The sequence below is a fragment of the Cavia porcellus genome, unplaced genomic scaffold (genome assembly GCF_034190915.1).
Source record: "Cavia porcellus strain 051 isolate PalLab524CR breed Dunkin Hartley unplaced genomic scaffold, mCavPor4.1 scaffold_289, whole genome shotgun sequence".
NCBI lineage: Eukaryota > Metazoa > Chordata > Mammalia > Rodentia > Caviidae > Cavia > Cavia porcellus.
The window spans coordinates 30,288-49,898 of record NW_026947772.1 but is presented as its reverse complement, the minus strand read 5'-3'; the positions used below and the strand labels follow the sequence as shown (position 1 = coordinate 49,898).

General features: G+C 36.5%; 1 protein-coding gene across 1 annotated transcript; it reads left to right on the top strand.

Annotated features, from left to right (window-relative positions):
* Window positions 1-17,259: 17,259 nt before the first annotated feature.
* Window positions 17,260-19,123, top strand: LOC134475161 (ral guanine nucleotide dissociation stimulator-like). The gene is made up of 4 exons (XM_063244556.1): window positions 17,260-17,431; window positions 17,623-17,816; window positions 18,379-18,426; window positions 18,939-19,123. Exons 1-4 carry the CDS (start codon window positions 17,285-17,287, stop codon window positions 19,087-19,089), a joined length of 540 nt encoding a protein of 179 aa, XP_063100626.1. The 5' UTR covers window positions 17,260-17,284; the 3' UTR covers window positions 19,090-19,123.
* The last annotated feature ends 488 nt before the right edge of the window (window positions 19,124-19,611 follow it).

Below are 19,611 nucleotides of genomic sequence, written 5' to 3'. Positions count from 1 at the left end.
ATAAAAGTTAACTGCATGCAAATTAATAGCTATTCCCTTTAAGGGACAACCTGTTCTTAATTTCTAACAGACACATAAAAGTCGTAACATTTTTTTGATTTTCTGAGATAGGGTCTCTTTATTTAGCCCAGGATGAACTTGAGTTAAGTGATCCTCCTGCCTCAGCCTCCTGAGTGCTGGGACTACAGGTATGCACTCAGCCAGCTTAAACAGGACATAAGAAACAGGATTCTGAGACACACATTTGTAAGCTGTATCATTTACAGTAAGTTCATGTGCATGGTAATTTTATATGATACAACAAAAAATATCTTTCCCAACTAGTTAGCCAATACTTTTAGTTCCTTAGTCACACAAGAACAGAAATGAAGGGAACTAATAACAAAAGGAACTAGTAAAACCAAGTAAAGATTAGTACTAATAAGGAGCTCACTTATATAAAAACAGCTGAAAATAGATAATACAGAAAAATGATTTTTAAAATGTGCTGATGACTTACTACTATGAAAAGGGAATTTACACTGCAAAACTATGAGCAATAAAAAGGACAAGTTTAAAAATCACAGAAAATGTCCGTACAAATTTAGAATTTTGACAGCTCTAAGTTTATTATAAAGTACTTCCCTTTATTTCTATTATTGCTTTTTTCTCTCTCCAGTTTTTGATCTATGATTAACATAAGTAAAGCAACTTTCTCTTATTTAGTACTTGAATGGTATTTATTTGTCTTTTTTATTTTTGAAACTTTCCTTTAGAATTTTATATTGCCTCGCATAAATTTGGAGCTGCATATTTTTATCCTAAGAAGTCAAAAAAAGTGGAGTATTTTCTCTACTGATAGCACAGAAAATGTAGAGGGCTACAATGAAAGTGTGGTAAAGGAAAGAACTAAATGGAATAGTTTACTTAAGAGGGAACTAGAACACAGCCACTAAAACTACTCACAGAGAGCCTGATACCCATTCAAAATTAGGGATCTTAGGGAGGGAAATTCTTCCCCTCTCCCCTAATAAAAAGCTTCTTGTCATGCTCTCCCTGTTCACCAGCTGCCACTGGGGACACTTACTTTTGGCAGGCAGCCAGCATGGGCTGGGAGAAGCAGCAAGACATGCCTCTGCAAACCCATGACTATGGGGAAGTCACAGCGTAACCATGCAGGTCTGGAGAAGCCTGCCTCACACTACTGCCTCCCCGGGAACCTGGGTTCAGGGAAACCCAGGTGCCTGGCCCATTGCCCTGTACCATGAGGGGCAGCCAATGCTGGAAGCACCTGGGAACCTACAACTGGGTCATCCAGAGGAACCCAGGAAAATGTCAAGACAAAGGAGCAAAATGCAGTCTCAGATCTCCAACGTACAGACCATGTCCAGGAGGCACAGAAGAAATTGGAAGTTGCATACCTGAGATTTCTGAAATGATACTGAACTCAAGAAATGACTTCATGAGGCTATAAAAGAAACTAGATCAGAAATACTATCTCAGGTAAAAGAAAAAACAACAATCATAATAAAATATTGTTGAGCATATGTAAAAAGGATACAGATTTAAAAAGGGCATAGAACAATGACAGAAACCTTGAATGAACAATATAGAAAAGAATCAGAATGCATGAAACAGATTCAAAGAGATATCCAGGAAACTAAAAACTCCATTGAAAACTGGCAAACTGCTTGAACAAAACTGAAGATAGACTTTCAGACCATGTAGACAGAATTGCAGCTAGCAATCATGAAAGGAAAGACTTCTTAAAAATAACAAGGAACCAGGAAATAGTAATTCAACAGTTGGAGAATGATGCAAAGAAAAATAATTTAACATTGATAGCTATCAGCAAAGAAGCAGTCAAGAGAAATGACATGAGAATATTTACAGAAATAATAGCAGAAAACTTTCCAGGTATGGGAAAAGTGAGGCATAGAGAACTCCAGCTAGCCATAAGCAAAATAAATCTACACCCACACATATAATAATCAAGATCCCAAAAATTCAGCTCAAGAACAGAACATCAGAAGTTGTTAGAGAAAAGAAACAGATCACCTAGAAAGAAAAACCCAACAGAATCATGGCAGACTTCTCAACAAAAACCATTAAGTCAAGAAGAGGCTGGAGTGAAATATTTCTTTCTTTCTTTCTTTCTTTCTTTCTTTTTTTTTTTTCTTTTTTTTTTTTTTGGTACCAGGGATTGAACTCAGGACCTTGTGCTTGCCAGGCAGGCACTTACACCACTGAACTAAATCCCTAGCTGGAGTAAAATATTTCAAGTCGTGAAAGAAAACAACTTGAAGATTGATATACCCTGAATAACTATCTTTCAAAATTAATGGAGAAGACACTTCCATGACAATGAACTGAAGGAATTCATAACCATAAACTAACTCTGCAAAGAATACTTAAGGATATTTTAGAGAGAGATAAAGATGATCACAGTTCCATGAACAGCAGCAGAGGGGAATCGCTGAGCAGGCCAGGCAATTGAATGCAGGGGAAAAGTAGGGGGGCCAATGACAGGAGAAGAGCATGGCAGAGATGAGCCGATGCATGCACAGCTAGAGAAAAGAAACAGATCACCTAGAAAGAAAAACCCAAGAGAATCATGGCAGACTTCTCAACAAAAACCATTAAGTCATAGTAATATAGATGGACTCAATTCACCAAAAAAAGAAATACAGGCAGAGTGGATAAACAAAAAAGATACATCAATGTGCTTGCATACAAGAAACACATTTAACTTGAATATAGATGGACTCAATTCACCAAAAAAAGAAATACAGGCAGAGTGGATAAACAAAAAAGATACGTCAATGTGCTTGCATACAAGAAACACATTTAACTTGAAAGGAAATTCATAGACTGAAAATAAGAGAGAAAACAATGCTCTATGTGACCAGGAACCAGAAAAAAGCTGGGGTAGCTTGCCCATCAACTGCAGAATGGATAAAAAAAGATATGGTACAATAGAGAGCTACTGAGTTATAAAGAATAATAACCTCGGGGCTCCTGTAGGTAAACGGATGCAACTTGAGATCATGTACATGAATGAAATGGTTTGACTTACCGGGGTAAACATCATATTATCTCCCTGATATAAAAAATTGACCTAGAGGGATCCAAAATGTACACTAGATATTATGAAAGTGAAAGGAGAGAAAACAGCTAAAAAGGGCAGGGAGTAGCCATTGCTAATTTCCTATTATCTTGTTTTGGAGTCCTGTATTGTTTTCAGTGTTTTGTTTTGTTGTTTTATTCTGCTTTGTTTTGTTTGATTCTGTTACATCTGATGGTATGGACTACTATTTTGAAGATAAACAAGATATATTATGGTACTCGTTGATTTCCTATTATCTTGTTTTGAAGTCCTATATTGTTTTCATTGTTTGGTTTTACTGTTTTATTTTGTTTGATTATATTATGTATGATGGTATGCGCAGCTATTTTAAAGATAACAAGATATATTATGGTAGCCATTGATGATTTCCTAGTATCTTAAAGGCCTGTATCACTTTTATTATTTGTTTTGATAGATTTTATTCTTCTTTATTTTGTTTGAATTTATTCTCTTAAAAGAAAAAAGTTGCTTGTGAGTCCTTGTCATAATTTTTTAAAAAGATCAAGTTGAATAATGGCAAACACGCAACAAATACACTTTTTTATAAGCTATTAACTGTATGCTGGTATCACTTTCTTGTTTCATTGCATGTCTCACAATTTTCTGTTGAAATCTGGAGATTTTATAGTATGACATGGTATATCTTGAAATCAGGTATTTTTTAAAAATGTTTTTTGATTCTTTAAAATTTTATTTATCAATTATTTTCATGGTGCCTATACTTCTTTTATTTTTTTAAATTTTATTTAAAGAAAGACTAAACAAAACAGAAAAAGAGTAGAAATAATACATACTTTCAAAGAAAAAATAAAGAGTAAGAAATCACTAGGTGATGATTACATTTTGTCCTCTTACAAATAGTTGTACAAGTCACAAAAGTCAAGCATACAAAGTGGGGATTCAAACTGCGAGACTGCAAACAGTTTTGTTCAACTATCCAACAAAAACTTAGTAATATAGTTATCAATCCTCTACACTTAAACATACATGCAGTTATCCAAACCTTCATTTATGGTAAGATTAAACAAACTAAAGCAGACTAAAATTACTCTGAACAAAGAATAACAGTGTCGCTGGATTTCACATCATGACACTGCAGAATCAGCACTAGGTACTGTAATGTCTCTTTTTCTTCAAAGTAGTTTTTCATTGCAGCAAGTGTTGTAAGATCAGTTCTCGTAAACTGTTTATAGGTTCTACGTATGCATGAGTCTCAACATATATTTCTATCTTTTCTACATTAGAGGGAGAAACAAAACAAAGCAAGACAAAACAAAACATATTCCTATAAACACATGAAATGAAAGTCATATAAAACCACTGTTCAAGGAGTTCTACAATGGTTACTGTGCTGTCTCTTGTTATCTTCAATGGAATTGCCTATATCATCAGACATATAGTATAATTGAATATAGCAGTACATAACAATATTAATAAAAAAATTTTGGAGGTAGCGTAAAGCTTCAAAAACAGGTAATAATCAAACCAGAATGCATATTGTAGTGAATCTTGTCTTCTTCAGTGTAGTTGCCTATACTCTCAGACTTGATACTATCAATCATAATAGTTTTGAATAAAATATGTCGATACCAAACGGCAATCAAACAAACCAGATTTAACTAAGATCAGTCATGGTAAAACAGAATAAGTTATACAGGGCCTCAGATTAAGTTAATAGGAAATTAAGGATGATTACTGCACTATACCCTGTTATTTTTGGGAAAGCTGTGCCGTCAGATCTAGTGCAAGTAGACAAACTGGGACAGAATAAATCTATCTAAGCAGAGAAGTGTAAGTAATGTGAGTTTTAAATCCTGGTATACTATTAACAATATCCTCTGCCTTCTTTTTTAAAGACGATAGCTCCCCCAGGGAGTACTGTGCATTTTTGGGTCTCACTACCTCCCTTGGTTTTTAGATTGGGGGGGGCAACCTGCTATTTCAGGTATTTTTGTTGTTGTTAATCTTGTTTTATCCATTGTTGAACATAGTGTATTAAAGTCTCCAATTATGTTTAATTGTCTACTTTTACCTCTCTTTTGCTCCTTATTTGGGGGCAAACTCTAAGTACATAAATATACATAATAGTTATATATTGCTCTTAGTATGACCCTTCTGTCATCATGTCCTTGTCTATAGTAATGAAAGTGTGTCTTGAAGTATCTTTTGTTGATAGTTGTTTATCCACTCTAGATTTCTTATGTTGTTTTACTAGTGTGTCTTTTTGTTTCATTTTACTTTCAATTTATCTGTGCTTGTGACTCTAAAGTTTATTTCTTGTAGACAATCTACAGTTTAATCATTTTAAAATTTATTCTCCCAAACTCTGAGGCAAGCACAACAGCAAAACTAAAGATGTAAAAGGATTTCTAGGAACGCTACAGAAAATGGCAAAAACAATGGGTATGTGAGTTCAAAGAAAGGGGTGTATTTTGAGGGAGATTAATGGCAATGTGTCTTTTACTGTAATCATGTTTTTAAAAAATTTAAATATTTGGATCATATCTCATAAATGAATTACTCTTTGGAGTCCCTTCACTTTCTTACAGTGTAGATATCCAACTGGTGGATTTTCTGATTTTGTCTATCTGAGAATGTTAACTTCTCTTCCATTTTTGAAAGACAGTTTTACTGGTTATTTGTGGTTAATGATGGTTATTTTTTTTTGATACTTTGAATGTGTTATCCCAGTGTCTTCTGGATTTCATAGCTTCTAGAGAGAAATCAGTCTGAAATCTCTCTTTTTTTTTTGGAACTGGGGTTGGAACTCATGACCTCATGCTTGTCAGGCAGGCGCTTATGCCACTGAGCTAAACTCCTGGCCCTTAGTCTTAAATCTTAATGAGGACATAAGAACCAGAATAAATGATAAGTCCCTTGTTTTAAAGATTTCTTTTTATCACTGGCTTTTGACTTATGATTTCCAGTATTTTCCTGGGTATGGGTTTTGGGTTTTTCCTACTCAAGTTTGAGGAGTTGCATGAATGATCAACCGAGTTTTTCAAATTTGTGACTGGTATTGCTCTGAACATTCTGTCTTTATTTTGCTTCTCTCTTTCTTGAACTGTTACTATAGATATGTTGGCATCTTAGTGGCAGTCCACAAATTCCTAAGCATCTGTTCTTTATGTGTATTATTATTTTTTCTTTCTATTCCTCATACTGGCTTATCTCAATTATTTGTCTCTGGTTCACTGATTTTATTTTCTGACTGTTCAAATGTGCTAATGGATCTTCTAATTTTCTACTTCTGGTGCTTTTCATTTCAGAAAACTTTAACTTCTGGATTTACAATTTTCAATTCTAGAAATTATATTTTCTTCTCATTTATAATTTCTATTTTTATTCACATTTCTAATTGCTGAAGACAGTTTTTTGAATTTTTATTTTTATTAGTACGTTTGCAGTACATAATGATTACATTCTTCGTGGGTAGTTGGTACATGTACTAACACACCTGAGACATGACTCATACTTTACTTCTTTGGACATGGTTTCCTTTAGCCCTTGAAATATATTTGATATATGACTTACAGTCTGTAGTGAGTCCACTATCTAGCTTCTATGGAGCCTAAGAGACAGTTTCTATCAATAACTTTTTAAAATCTCTATTGTTGTTGTTTATAGTTCTCTGTATAGTGATTTTAGGGTTAATTCTGCAAAGTCTGTATTCTTTTCTGTTATTCTGTCAGGTAATAACTGGACACATATTCCCATAAACCCTTAGAATTGTTGAGCCCCCCAGTGCTTCCTAAATAGTCTGTGTATATGGTGGAATACACTTCCAATACTCAATCCAAAGTTTAACTTCTTAAACCCCCTGGTGCTGACCCCTCTCCTGTTACTGTCCCCAATCCTGAGCTGACTCCCCCCAGTGCTAACCCGCCCCCTGATGCAGTCCCCCCATGGTGCTGACACCCCCATACTGTCCCCCCTCCTCGTGCTGACCACCCTCCTGCTTCTCAGCTTCCTGTTACTGCATTGTGCAGGGCCTTACATTGGCCAGAAATGAATGTGCAGGATCTTCATGCACAAAACCCTGGGATATATGCACAGTTCTGTATCGATATATGGTCTTCTAAAATCCCAGGAATAAATGAAGGAGCTTTTCAAAGCACCTATACAAACCACTGTCTATAATTATTTTCAACAAATGTCTCCATTTGTTGGAGATAACAAACATTTTGTACTGGGGAAGTTCTGACTCATCAAAAAAAAGATAACACAGTATGTGGGTTCTTCTAGGTAACCTCCAGACAGGTCAAATAATGGCAATTCTCTGGCAATGATCTTTGAAGAAACTTCAACTTCACTCTGCCTTCTATAATAGGATGAGTGACACAACATGGACAAGCCTTTAAAACACCACACTATATATATATATATATATAATATTTATAATTTATATATATATCTATATATATATCACTATATATATAATTTATATATATATCTATATATATATATTATCACTATATATATATATATATATATATATATATATATATATAAATCTACTCACAAAGACCACGGATATGTTATCATTTATATGCCATGTTTGAACAAACATCTATAGAAATTACATTTGTGGTTGCCTAGGAAGATAAATGGGGTTGGGAGTAGAATGACACTTGATATTTCAGATGTCTTCTACAGTTATAAAAATGATTTGAAGTTAGATGTGCTACTGATTAATTTAAGTATATTAATCATTGAAATGCATTAAATGAATAAATATCTCAATATGAATTTCTAAGGCTTTTGAATGGAATGGCTTTACTAGTTTTTATTATCTCAAGTGGATACACATTGTGCTTGGCTATGGCAATCTAGAATATTTCACAGATGAAGGGAAAGGTTTAAGTAATACACTAAAATTTGAACAGTGTTTTCTATAAGTAGAGATAAGATCTAAATAATATAATTAATAAATGTTATATACTAGGATTTATACAAATGCTGTACCACATAATGACAGAAAATCTATTAATTATAAATATGTACAACAGAATTATTCAACATTATTTTCTGGGTGTTAAGAACATGTTAAATCTCAAATAATTTGAACTATTTGCAAAGACCTTTCAATTAGCTGAAAAAACCAGCTGAAAAAAGCTAGCTGTAAATAAACAAAAGATAAGAGAATACTCAATTAGATAGAAATTAAGTAATATATTTCTAAGTTACTAAGAAGTTAATGAAGACACCACAATGGAAATCAGAAAATATTTAAAAGTAAGTTGTAATAAATATGTAACATAGAACTACGAGACATACCTAAATTTAACAGTACTTACAGGGAAAATTATATTGTAAAATGTATGGATTACAATAAAAGGCTATTTTAAAAGCCTAGAGAAAAACAATGCAAATTTATCAGCACAAGTTAATTTAATAGAAAAAGACTTACCCTAAGTAAATAAAAATATGTGGTAGTTTCCAGAGAAGATAGATAAAACTAACAAACTCTTAGCTAAAATATGGGATAAAGGAGGCAAAATTTAAGTTACCATGGTCAGAATTTAAAACGTGCATATTTAATATTAGATAGCTATTTAAAGGAATATAAAGATCTTTTAAAACTCTGTCATTCAGTTTGATATTAACAAAACAGTAAAATTCAACTGAACAAAATGATATAAGATTAAAAATCTAAATAGCAGATATTATAGAAATTAAATTCATTACTAAAAACTAACCTATAAGGATGGACTTGTTCAAAATCTAAGGAATAAATAATCTCATACAGAACCCCTTCAAAACAGCTGAAATATTTCTCAATTCATTTTTATGAGGTCAACCAAACCCAAGCAGAATATTGCAAGAAGAAATCTGCAGACAAATCAATATCATAAATATACATTTAAAGAATCTGAGGCAAACTGTTAGTCTATTTAAGCCAACACCATATTTAATTTCAAGGGATTTTATTACTAGGATGCAAGCATGGGCTAACATTTAAAAATCAAGCAATTCACTTCTTTTTAAAAGGAGACAGATGATCATTTCAATATATGTAATACAGCAATACTCTACATGTATAGTAAAATAATAAAAAACTCTTAGTAACAAACACAAAGATCTTCTAGAATTTGACAAAGATAATCCAAAAATGTCTCTAGCTAGCACCATACTTAGTGATGAATTATAAAAAGCTTTGCTCCACTTCTCAGCTATAAAGGAGGCTCACACTGAGATATTTATAAATAAATGGGCGCAGGTTGAGACCATACTCATAAGTGAAATAAATCAAACTCACTTGTATAAATACCAAATAGTTTCCCTAGTACAAGAAATGATACAAATACATAAAAGTATGTGATAATCATGATTCCCCATTATATGGCTTTGAAGCCTTATAAAGTTTTCTCTCATTAATTGGAATGGTTTTATTCTGGGCTGTTTGATATTATTGTCTGTGATGATATGAACAGCTATTTTGAAGAAAACAAGACATCAAAATAGTGCTGATTTAATATCATCTTGTTTTGAAGTCCCATCAAACTATTCTTCTTTTGTCTCCATTGCTTTTATCATGTTGTATCTTATTGGATTTTATTATATGTGATAGTACAAACAAAAATTTTTTATAGGCAAAGAGAGAATATAGAAACCATTGTTCGTTTTCTGTTAGCTGGCTCTAAATACCTTGTAATATTTTCATTCTCTTGAATGGTTTCACACTGTCTTGATATGTTTGATGCTATAGTACATGAAGTTATACTCAAATATTTCAAGGAAAGAGACACTATGGCAACTTCTATTAAGTAGGGTTATCTTGTAAAACACTAAATTGTTCTGTTCTGACCTATATTGTTATGTTGTTATGTCTTCTTTTATCTCAACCTCTCCCTTTTTTAAAACTTTATTTTATTATTATTATTTTTAATTCAGGGAAAAAATTTTTAAAAATTAGCAGGATATATTATAGTACTTTTTTGATTTCCTATTAACTCGATTTGAAGCCCTGTATTGCTCTCACCATCTTGTTTTGACTAATTTTACTCTATTCTGTTCTGTTTGATATTATCAATTTTAGGGTATAGGCAACTACTTTGAAGGCAATTAGATTTACTATGATGCCCATTTTGGTTTGACTATTATCTTCTTTTGAAATTCAGTAATGTCTCTAATGTTTAGGTTTTATTGGTTTTGTTTTATACTGTTTTGTTCAATTTTATTATACCTAATGATACAGGGAATTCTTTTTAAGGTAGCAAGAGGCATTATGGTAACCATTGTTGATTACCTTGTATTCTGTTTTTACATCATGTACTATGTCCATCCTTTGTTTCGACTGATTGCTTTGTTTTGTCACATTTGGTTTTATTCTCTTCCAAAAAAAAAAAGTAATAAGAACTTTGGGAGTAATAAAATCCAAAATGTGTAAATGTTATTATAAAAAAGAGACGAAAAGAAAGTGCTCTAAAGGACACAACTGCAAGTGTGTTTAGGTGTGTAAGACAGATGACCATATTACTAAGTTTTTATTGGATCATTGAACACAACTGTTTGCAGTCTGTTTGAATGTCCACTTTGTATGCTTAATTTTGTAACTTGATCAAGTATTTCTAAGATGACAATATGTAATCTATTAACTAGTGATTTCTTACTGTTTATTTTTCTTTTTGAAATTCTGTATTACTTGTACCCTTTTACTGTTTTGTTTTTCTTCTTTAAATAAAAAAGAAAAAAAAAGCTTTGCTCCTTGAATGGTAAACCACATAAATGTGCCTTCTGTTGTCATTTCATTCAAAATTGTTTTCAAACTCAAAATGATGAATAGGCAACGCAGGGCATTTTCATGTTAATACACTAGGGGGAAGAATTCTGTTTGCACAGCAGGTGATACTGCTGTGTGAAAAATTAATCTTGATTCAAATCTCAGATTAGGTATAAATATTGACCCAGATGCATAGTAGATCAAATGTAAAAGGTAAAATGATAAACTAGTTTACAAATAGCATCATATCTTCAGAACAATGAGTGTCTTAAGCTTTCTTAATATGGGGTTAAGAAAATATTATAAGGAGAGAAATTATGAGGTTAAGAAAACACTAACCAAATATTAACCAACTGAGTTATACTTCATTAAGAACTTCAATTCATAAAAGGATTTTTAAACTCTCCATCACTGTTCATTCAAATTTGCTGTGAACTTAAAACTGCTACAAAAACTAAACTTTATTTTTGAAAATTAAAAAAAATGGTAATAAGTTGGAATATATTAATAATATAAAATGTATCCAGGAATGAGACTAAAAGGGAATAAGAAATTGTTTTAGTTTGGTCTGTAATGTCCCCAAAAAGATTAAAAGGCTGGTCCTCAGCTTGGTGCTGTTCGAAGGGAGTGGAAACCTTTAACAAGTGGGCCCAGTGTAATAGTATAGGTCTCTGGGTGTGAGCCCTCACGTTTGGAAGTAGGGTATCATCCTTTTATTCTGTCTTTGCTTCCCACCAGTATTAGGTGATCAGCTCATTTGACCACATGCTCCCTTTCACTGAGTGCTGGCTCACCACAGGCCCAAGAACAAGGGCCAACAAACCATGAGTTGAAAGTTCTACAACCTGTGAGCAAAATATGCCTTCCTCTTTTTAAGTGATTACATCAGGTACTGGACCACAGTGATAGAAAGCAAACCAACAAGTGACATAAGGTATACAGAGAACAAGTCAAATCAGTAGTCTGAAATCCCTGGAAAGACAGAAACAAATAAGTGTAAGAGATAATAATTAAACCTTTTTAAAAACTGAAGATAAAACTAAAAATTTAAGAAACAGCAAAAATAGTAGACAGAAACAAAGAAAAGTTATAATTAAGTGTGCTAATTTAAACTGCTCAAAACGAAGGATAAAATCTTGCAGTGACTAGATAACCTTGCATTATCTGAGTGGGCCAATATAAATATATGGGCTCTCTCTCTCTCTCTCTCTCTCTCTTTTTTTTTTTTTTTTGTCTTTTTCTTTTTTTATTGGTACCGGGGATCAAACTCACGACCACACACTTGCAAGGCAAGCAGGTGCTTATGCCGCTGAGCTAAATCCCCAGCCCCTAATACATGGGCTCTTTAAAAGCAGAGAAATTTTCAGCCCAAGGATGACTGGACCATGAGTAAGGGAGATGCAGAGCTACTGCCTTCATAAATGGAAAAAGGGATAAGAAGATCACAACCCTATTGACAATGCTAATTTTGGCGCAGTGAGGCCTGTGCCAGACTGTAGATCTACAGAAACGTAAGGTTACCAATTTGGGCTGATAAATTTATTATCATATATATAGCAGCAGTGGAAAACAAATATATAGAGGCTCAAATAAAAATTATTTGGGGACTACATGGAATAATTCATGGCAGACCAATGCTTCTGCTGAAACCTAGAAAATTCTTAAAAATAAATTATACTTTTAAGTATATTATAAAGGTACAGAAACAATGAAGGTTAGAGATACTAAAATTTCAGAGGAGAGAATGTCTAAATTCAACACAGGCTCTCCCCTTCCCTTTTCCCTTAAAGCATGTGAAGACTCTGAGCAAGGGTCATTACTGAACAAGTGTTATTTTGGGGACACAGAGATACCAGTACAGCCTTTTTGATGGTTCTAAGGGTAGAATAACAAAACTTAAATTTTATGAGGCCTTAGACACAAAGCCAGTTCTGGAATCATTACATTTCTTCACTTATGAAGCTGCTTGGGACTGCATGACATAAATCCAACCCACAAACACATGAAAAGCGGAGGACATCTTCCGACCTCATAGTACTTAACATCTAAAGTGTCTACTGGAGCACAATGCCTTTGAAAAGACAAGAAATAAAGCTCTACATAACGACACTCAATGTAGAGACACTTGACAATTTGAATTAGCCTGGCTAAAAAAACCACTTCTGCGCACAGAGGCAAGAACTGATTTCTTAAAATGGAGAAAGGTTTCTTCTGAATTATAAAAGGCTAGAGGGTAAAAATGAAGACCGTAAGAGCCTCAAATATATACAAGTATCTTGTCAAAATATTTGTTAAGTCCTGAAGGGAGGCTAGGTGTAGGGCTAACAGACAAATTTAAAAACATGCCATACAATCATATGGCACTTAAAAGACCAACATTCATCACAAAGACTTTGGAACAACGCAAGTGAGCTGAAGGTCCTGAAGAGGAGTACTGGACTGACATTTAACCTTTCGCAAATAACAGACCTGCCGAGGATACATTTATCTCTCTATCCATGCATCCATCTATCTATATGTCTATCTATCTATCATCTATCTATTTATCTATTTTTGTATAAGGGATTGAACAGAGGGCCTTCACTCTGAGCTATATACTCAGTCATTTACTCATCTATCTATCTATCTATCTATCTATCTATCTATCTACCTATTTTTGAGGCAAGATCTTGCTAAGTTGCTAAATTTCCCAGGACGGGTTCAGAACTGAGATCCTCTTGCCTCAGCTTCCCAGAGTGCTGGGATTACTGGCATTCACTACCACACACAGAGAGTAACTAAAACCTGATCTCTGTCATAGAAATTGTACTGGTGAACAAGGAACCTGCAGAAATTTGATTAATTATGCACAGCTAGTATTTAAAAAAAAAGACTAGTGAGGACTCAAATATGATGAAATAGTGTGTTGCTTAATAAATGGATACAGTCTGAGAAATGTGGGATTTTGTTATAGTAGCACAAAATAGTCTAAGACAAAGAAAAGTTTAGCTCTCAGAAAGTATTCTAAAATTTATATGTGAATGCAAGACTACACTAACAAGAACAAATTTAGAAAATCAGAAACATTCAGAGGATTCATAGAACTCAACTCAGTTTCAAGACTTATTGTAAAGGTATGAGACTCAAAATAATATGGAATTGGCAAAAGGTAGATAGACATGTAAATGGACCAGAATGAGTACACAGAAACTGACCTCCGTAAGTCGATGGCTTACCTTTGTGTATTAAAAACATCCAAGGTAAAAAGAATTGCCTTTTGAAAATGTAATACTGGAAAAATTTAACATTCATATACAAAAAGGAGAAGAATACAAACTTTGTGATATAAAAAGTATCAAAATGAATAATTAACTGTAAATGTATATCTGTAAAAATTTAACAAAGAAGTATAAAAGAAAACATGCACAAATAGTGGTTAGGTAAAAAGGTCTTAGACATGACACTTAAAGAACTATCCATAATTTTTTTAAAAAATAGTAAGTTGGACTTTAATAAAATTAAAAACCTGTTATATTGAAGAGACCATGAAAAGAAATAAAAAACTCAAATTTCTAGAAAATGTTTATGTATTAAAATTCCAAAAAAAGGATTTTCAAAACTCCTTAATTCAAGAATAAAAAAAAAATACAAGAAAAAAATAGAAAGAAAAAAGAAAGTCAAAAAATACTTGAATAGAATCCTCATTAAAGAGGATATGTGGGTGCCAAATAAGCATGTGAAAGATATCCAAAATCATTGTGCAAATTAAGGCCTGTGTTCATATGAAAAAACTGGGGCGTAAGCCAGCAGATTAGAGAATTTAAACAAAGTAGGTAGATTCTTGGAAAAATGTAAACTACCAAAACTCACTCAAGAGGAACCACAAAGTCTGAGTAGATCTACATTAATAGAAACTGCGTTAATAGTCAGAAACTTGTCCTGAAGAATGCACTGGAAATTTTCATTAAACATGTAAAGAAGGATTAAAATCAGTGTTTTACACAATCTCCCCAGAATAGGAAAGAGAGGAACCATTTCTTAGTGTATTCCATGAGAACAGTAGTACCCTTATGCTATTAGGACAGGAGTGTCATGACAAAGAAAACAAACACGGATCAATATCTCTTATGAACACAGATGTTTTTTGGATGTGATTTGTCGCCATCAAAACTCATGTTGAAATTTGATTCTTATACATCAATATGGAAAGGTGGTGGGAATTTAAAGAAATGATTTGCCATGCGATCTCTATGCTGAAGAACAGATTAATGTCTCTCCATTCATGATCTTTTCTAAATCCTTTCTAAATCTCAGATTGAGCAGGCCATGTGGCAGCCCTGCAGGTATGTTCAGTTTTCAGTTTCAATAGCTCCCAACAAAATGCCAATTCACCTTGGTGCCGTGAAACACAAGGACTTAACACATATCTACAGTGTTTTACCAAAAGGTATAATACACATTTTTCTCAGAAGTGCATGAAAGTTTCTGGTATAAACATCTTTGACCATAAAACACAGTGAAATCAACACAAATAAACTGAAAAAAAACCCTGCATGTTAATGGATCACACTTGTATAAAAGCAGAATTTAACAACACAGTTAACCACAAATATGAAGCAATATATGAAGATTAAATGATGCACTCTTGAATAATCAAGTAGTCCAAGAAAATGTCAAGGAAAAAACTTGAAAATTCCCACAATCAAATGACAATGGGAACACAACATTCCAAGCTTAAGGGACACAAGGAATACCACTGAAAAAGAGAATTTCATAACTGTTAAGGTGCACACTGAATAAACAGATAATCCAAATAGATAACATACAATTTAAGGCCCTGAATACAAGCACCCTCCTAATTCAACACTAGTAAAAGAAGGAAATTTAAAATCTTAAAATGAATATCAATAAAAATGAGATTAAATAAGGATTTTACCAGTAAATCATGTAAGAACCTAATGTAATCCCAATATCAAATATTGTAATCCAAGTATTGTAATCCTTTTCCCAGGCTTCCTCTCAATCTAAAAAGTTATATTTGTAATCCTATTCAGACACTGGCATCCTGGCAAGTTAGTTCAATCAACCACTTCCAATGCAAACCACAGCAAGAGTGATGACACCAACACATATGCAAAGATAAGGGCAGTCAAAGGGTCCTAAATCCAACTCAAGTGAGGATTTGGAAAGGCCTTGATTCAAGGCCTCTCCCAGAACTTATTATCTTATGAGGAAGGGTAGATGAAAAAAACACCTTTGCAATATGCAAGATGATAGGCAGAAAGATCAGTCTGAATAACTTAATGGGGATAGCATATGAATGAATTAAGGAGGCTGGTGGTTCAGTTTCTGATAACTAAACATTTACAGCCCAGGGACCCATAGTCTCTTACTTTGAGGCTAGCACCCAATTGACATTCCTGGAACTGAGTGGCTCTGCCATCCTGTAGTGCTCAGATCTTTTATAGAGAGCACTATGTGAGAGAGCAGGACACTGTGAGACAGACTTCAAAGATTACACATCAGTTCAGCTGTCCTAATTTGCACTGCTGAAAGGCAATTGAAGAACGAAGGCAATACCATTGCCAGCTCTGTACATAGCTGTATGTGGAAATAAGACTTGATTTAACTAATGTTGTGATTGTTCTGTGCTCAAGGCGGTGCATCCATGTAGTCTTCTACAAGATCCAATGTCAAACTTTTTCCAAGATCTTTTTTAATTGGAAAGAAAGGACACTGTCAAGTTCACTATGATAGGTAGGATTACCTGATATGCTAATCTTGACACTTATACTGACCAATAAATCTAATCCTAAACTTAAATCTAAAGCTAAAGTTTGACCTTGTCCCTAAAGCATAAAGCTAAACCTCATCATTATTCTTAACTTAACCTGAAACCTAAACTAACACTAACTCTAACAAACCCAACTGTAATATTAACTCTAAGCATATGGGGAAAGAAAACCATTAAACTAATTATTAAACTCACCTTACAATTAACCCTGAATCTAACTCTAAATCCTTACCCTAAATCCTAAATACAATCTAAACCTCATCCTAACCGTAGTCCTCATCATAACCCTTATGCTCCCTTTAATCCCTAGACCTACCACTCACACTCATGCTAAACCTAAACCTCAAACACATTTGCAATCTCTTACCCCAAAATTTACTCCTAATCCCAACACTTAACACTAACCCCAATCTCAACACCAACGCTGACTGAAATTATACACAAATCCCAAGGACAACCTCAACCCTAAATCTTGCCCTAACCTGAAGCCGGATCTAAAATAGACTCAAACCCTAGCAGGTTGGGAAGGGTCATCCAGCATTTGAGGGGACATGGGAGAGGCAGGTAGGGGAGGGGAACATGAGGAAGTGACCTCACTTCCTTGACAACGCGCCTAACAGAACCTAGAACTCTCAAGGCTGTTGACTACATTTACTGGTAGAGAGACTCAACAACCAGGAAGATGTTTTCTTGCTGTTTCCCAAAACGCGAAGGCTCAGGCCACAAGAGTTGGTGGAAACAGGGTCTTATTCGAAGGCTGAGAGGCTCAGGCAGTCGTCAGGCCCAGAGCCTGGAGCACACTGACCCAAGAACCCCCAAGATGACACAGGTGAGCCCCCAACAGGTCAGAGTCAGCCAGGAGAGCCCAGAACCCTGCCTGCCACTGTGGTGTGTGGGGCAGCATGCGAGAGTGAGTGTGAAACCAGGGGACGCGTTTGGCAGCTGATAGCCTGGGGGCTGAGCTCTTTAGAGCTGCTAGTGTACCCAAGCTTGAACTCTCCCTTCGCGCTGCCACCTCAGGACCCAAAGAAGTCCAGCCCAAAGCTGGAGGATGCTGGCAAGGTGGGGAGCATGGAGCCAGACATGCTGAAGAAGCTGGTGTTCAACCTGGTGCTTGCCCATCAGCGCGGGGACCCCTTCTTCGTGCCTGCCTTCCTGGCCATCTACAGGAGGTTCGCCACCACGCGGCAGGTTCTGGATCTGCTGTTCCTCAGGTGTGCCCCACCTCCAAGTCAGGGGGCCCGGGGAACCTTGGGAGCTCTTGGGGATGAACCCCCTGAAACGTTTTGCACCCTAATATTCCTGAGGAAAATGCTTTACTCAGAGGACTCCTGTTCATAAGGCGCATCCAAGACCAAATAGGCAGGACCCCAGAACAGTAAACCTAGGTCGGGCTCTGGGTAGGAGATGGGGTCCTGGAGCTGTAGGGTTTCCCCAATCCACCCCTTGAAGGAACTGTTTAGATGGAACTTCATTTTCCTTTGTTCCTGCCTAGAGGAACACAGAGCGGGGACCTTTAAGGGAGTCCCAGGACCCAGGTGCCCTCTTGATATGTGGGCACAACTGGCTAGGCTCACCCACAGCACAGATGTCTACACAGCACCTACTGTGTATGGGCACCTTTCCTGAGGCTTCTCTGTCGTTGAGGGAGCAGCGCAGAGGGACCTCTCAGGCTTCCCAGCCTCTTTTGCCATCGCACAGTCTTATGCTCCCCTAGACCTCCTGGGAGGCCAGGACAATGAGTGCTCAAAGGTCACACCCTCCTGGCTCTTCTAGGTACAACTTCTTCCTCCCAGGCTCTGAGCAGGACCAGCAGAACAAGAGGTGAGAGGCCATTGGGCTAAGAGGGATGGAAGAATCCTGTCTCCAAAGTGGGGTGCAGAGGAACTGGGCTGTGGGCGGGCTGAGAAAAACCGGGGTCCCTCAATGTTCATTGATTCCCATCAGAGGGCTTGGATCTGAGGCTGGGCCTCCAGGTGGAGAAAAACAGACAGTTATGCTTAGGGTTTTGTGCATGAAGGAGGCCCCCATGTTTGGTCTGGGCCCAGAGCAGGTCTTCATGAGGATGCATCTGTGTGCAGAGCAGGTCCCTGTGAGGATACACCTTCATGCAGCCCATTCTCAACCCAGAGAACCCTCGGCATGCAGGATGGAGGCTGCCCAGGAGGTGTGGGGCACAGAAGACTCACACATGTTCTCTACACCTCTGCCCTCTATGCCCAGCTTCTGGCTGGCAGGGTGGGCTCTGGCGAGCAGTGCTCCCATCAGGCTCCATGACAGGGGCCTAGGGCAGGGGAGAGACCAGTCCCCTGACTCTCCTGCCCTCCTCCTCCTAGTGCTCTGAGCTCCATCCTGGAGACCTGGCTTCTCCAGTACCCAGAAGACTTTTGCCAGCACCCAGACATGGACAACCTCAAGCAGCTCGTGTCCTATGCACTCCTGAACCTTCCAGACTCAGACATCATCCTGCAAGTGTGCAGACTTTAGACCCAATTTAGAGTCCACTAAGAAGGATCCCTTTCCAGAGGTGACTAGGAGGCTGGGGTTAGTGACTGTGGGTGGTGGTGGGAGTGCAGCAAAAGTCATGGTGGTGCCACCAGGAGGAATTTCCAGAGGCTGCTGCTGGCCAGGGGAAATGAAGAGGATGGGACCACCGGTGGGGCTGGACAAGGGTTGGGACGGGTCTTGCTGTGGGGTCAGTGCCTGGGCCTTCTCTGGCAGGAAGTGGGCTGCTGTGCCTTGGGAAAGGCACCAAGAAGGGCGGTCTCCCAGGAATTTTCTTTCCTGTTGCTCTCCTGCCACCTCTAGGGCCACAACTGTTTCCACAGCAGCAACCATTGAAAGGAGCAGGAGTGGAGCTCTGGGTGGATGGGTGAACAGAGCTGGACAGGCAGAAACTGGCCAGCCTGACCTGACTCTCCCTCTCTCTCCCCTCTAGTGGCTGATCAGCGGACTGCAGGACAATTTAGACAACCTCACCTTGCAGGACTTCAATTGCACCTCTGCCTC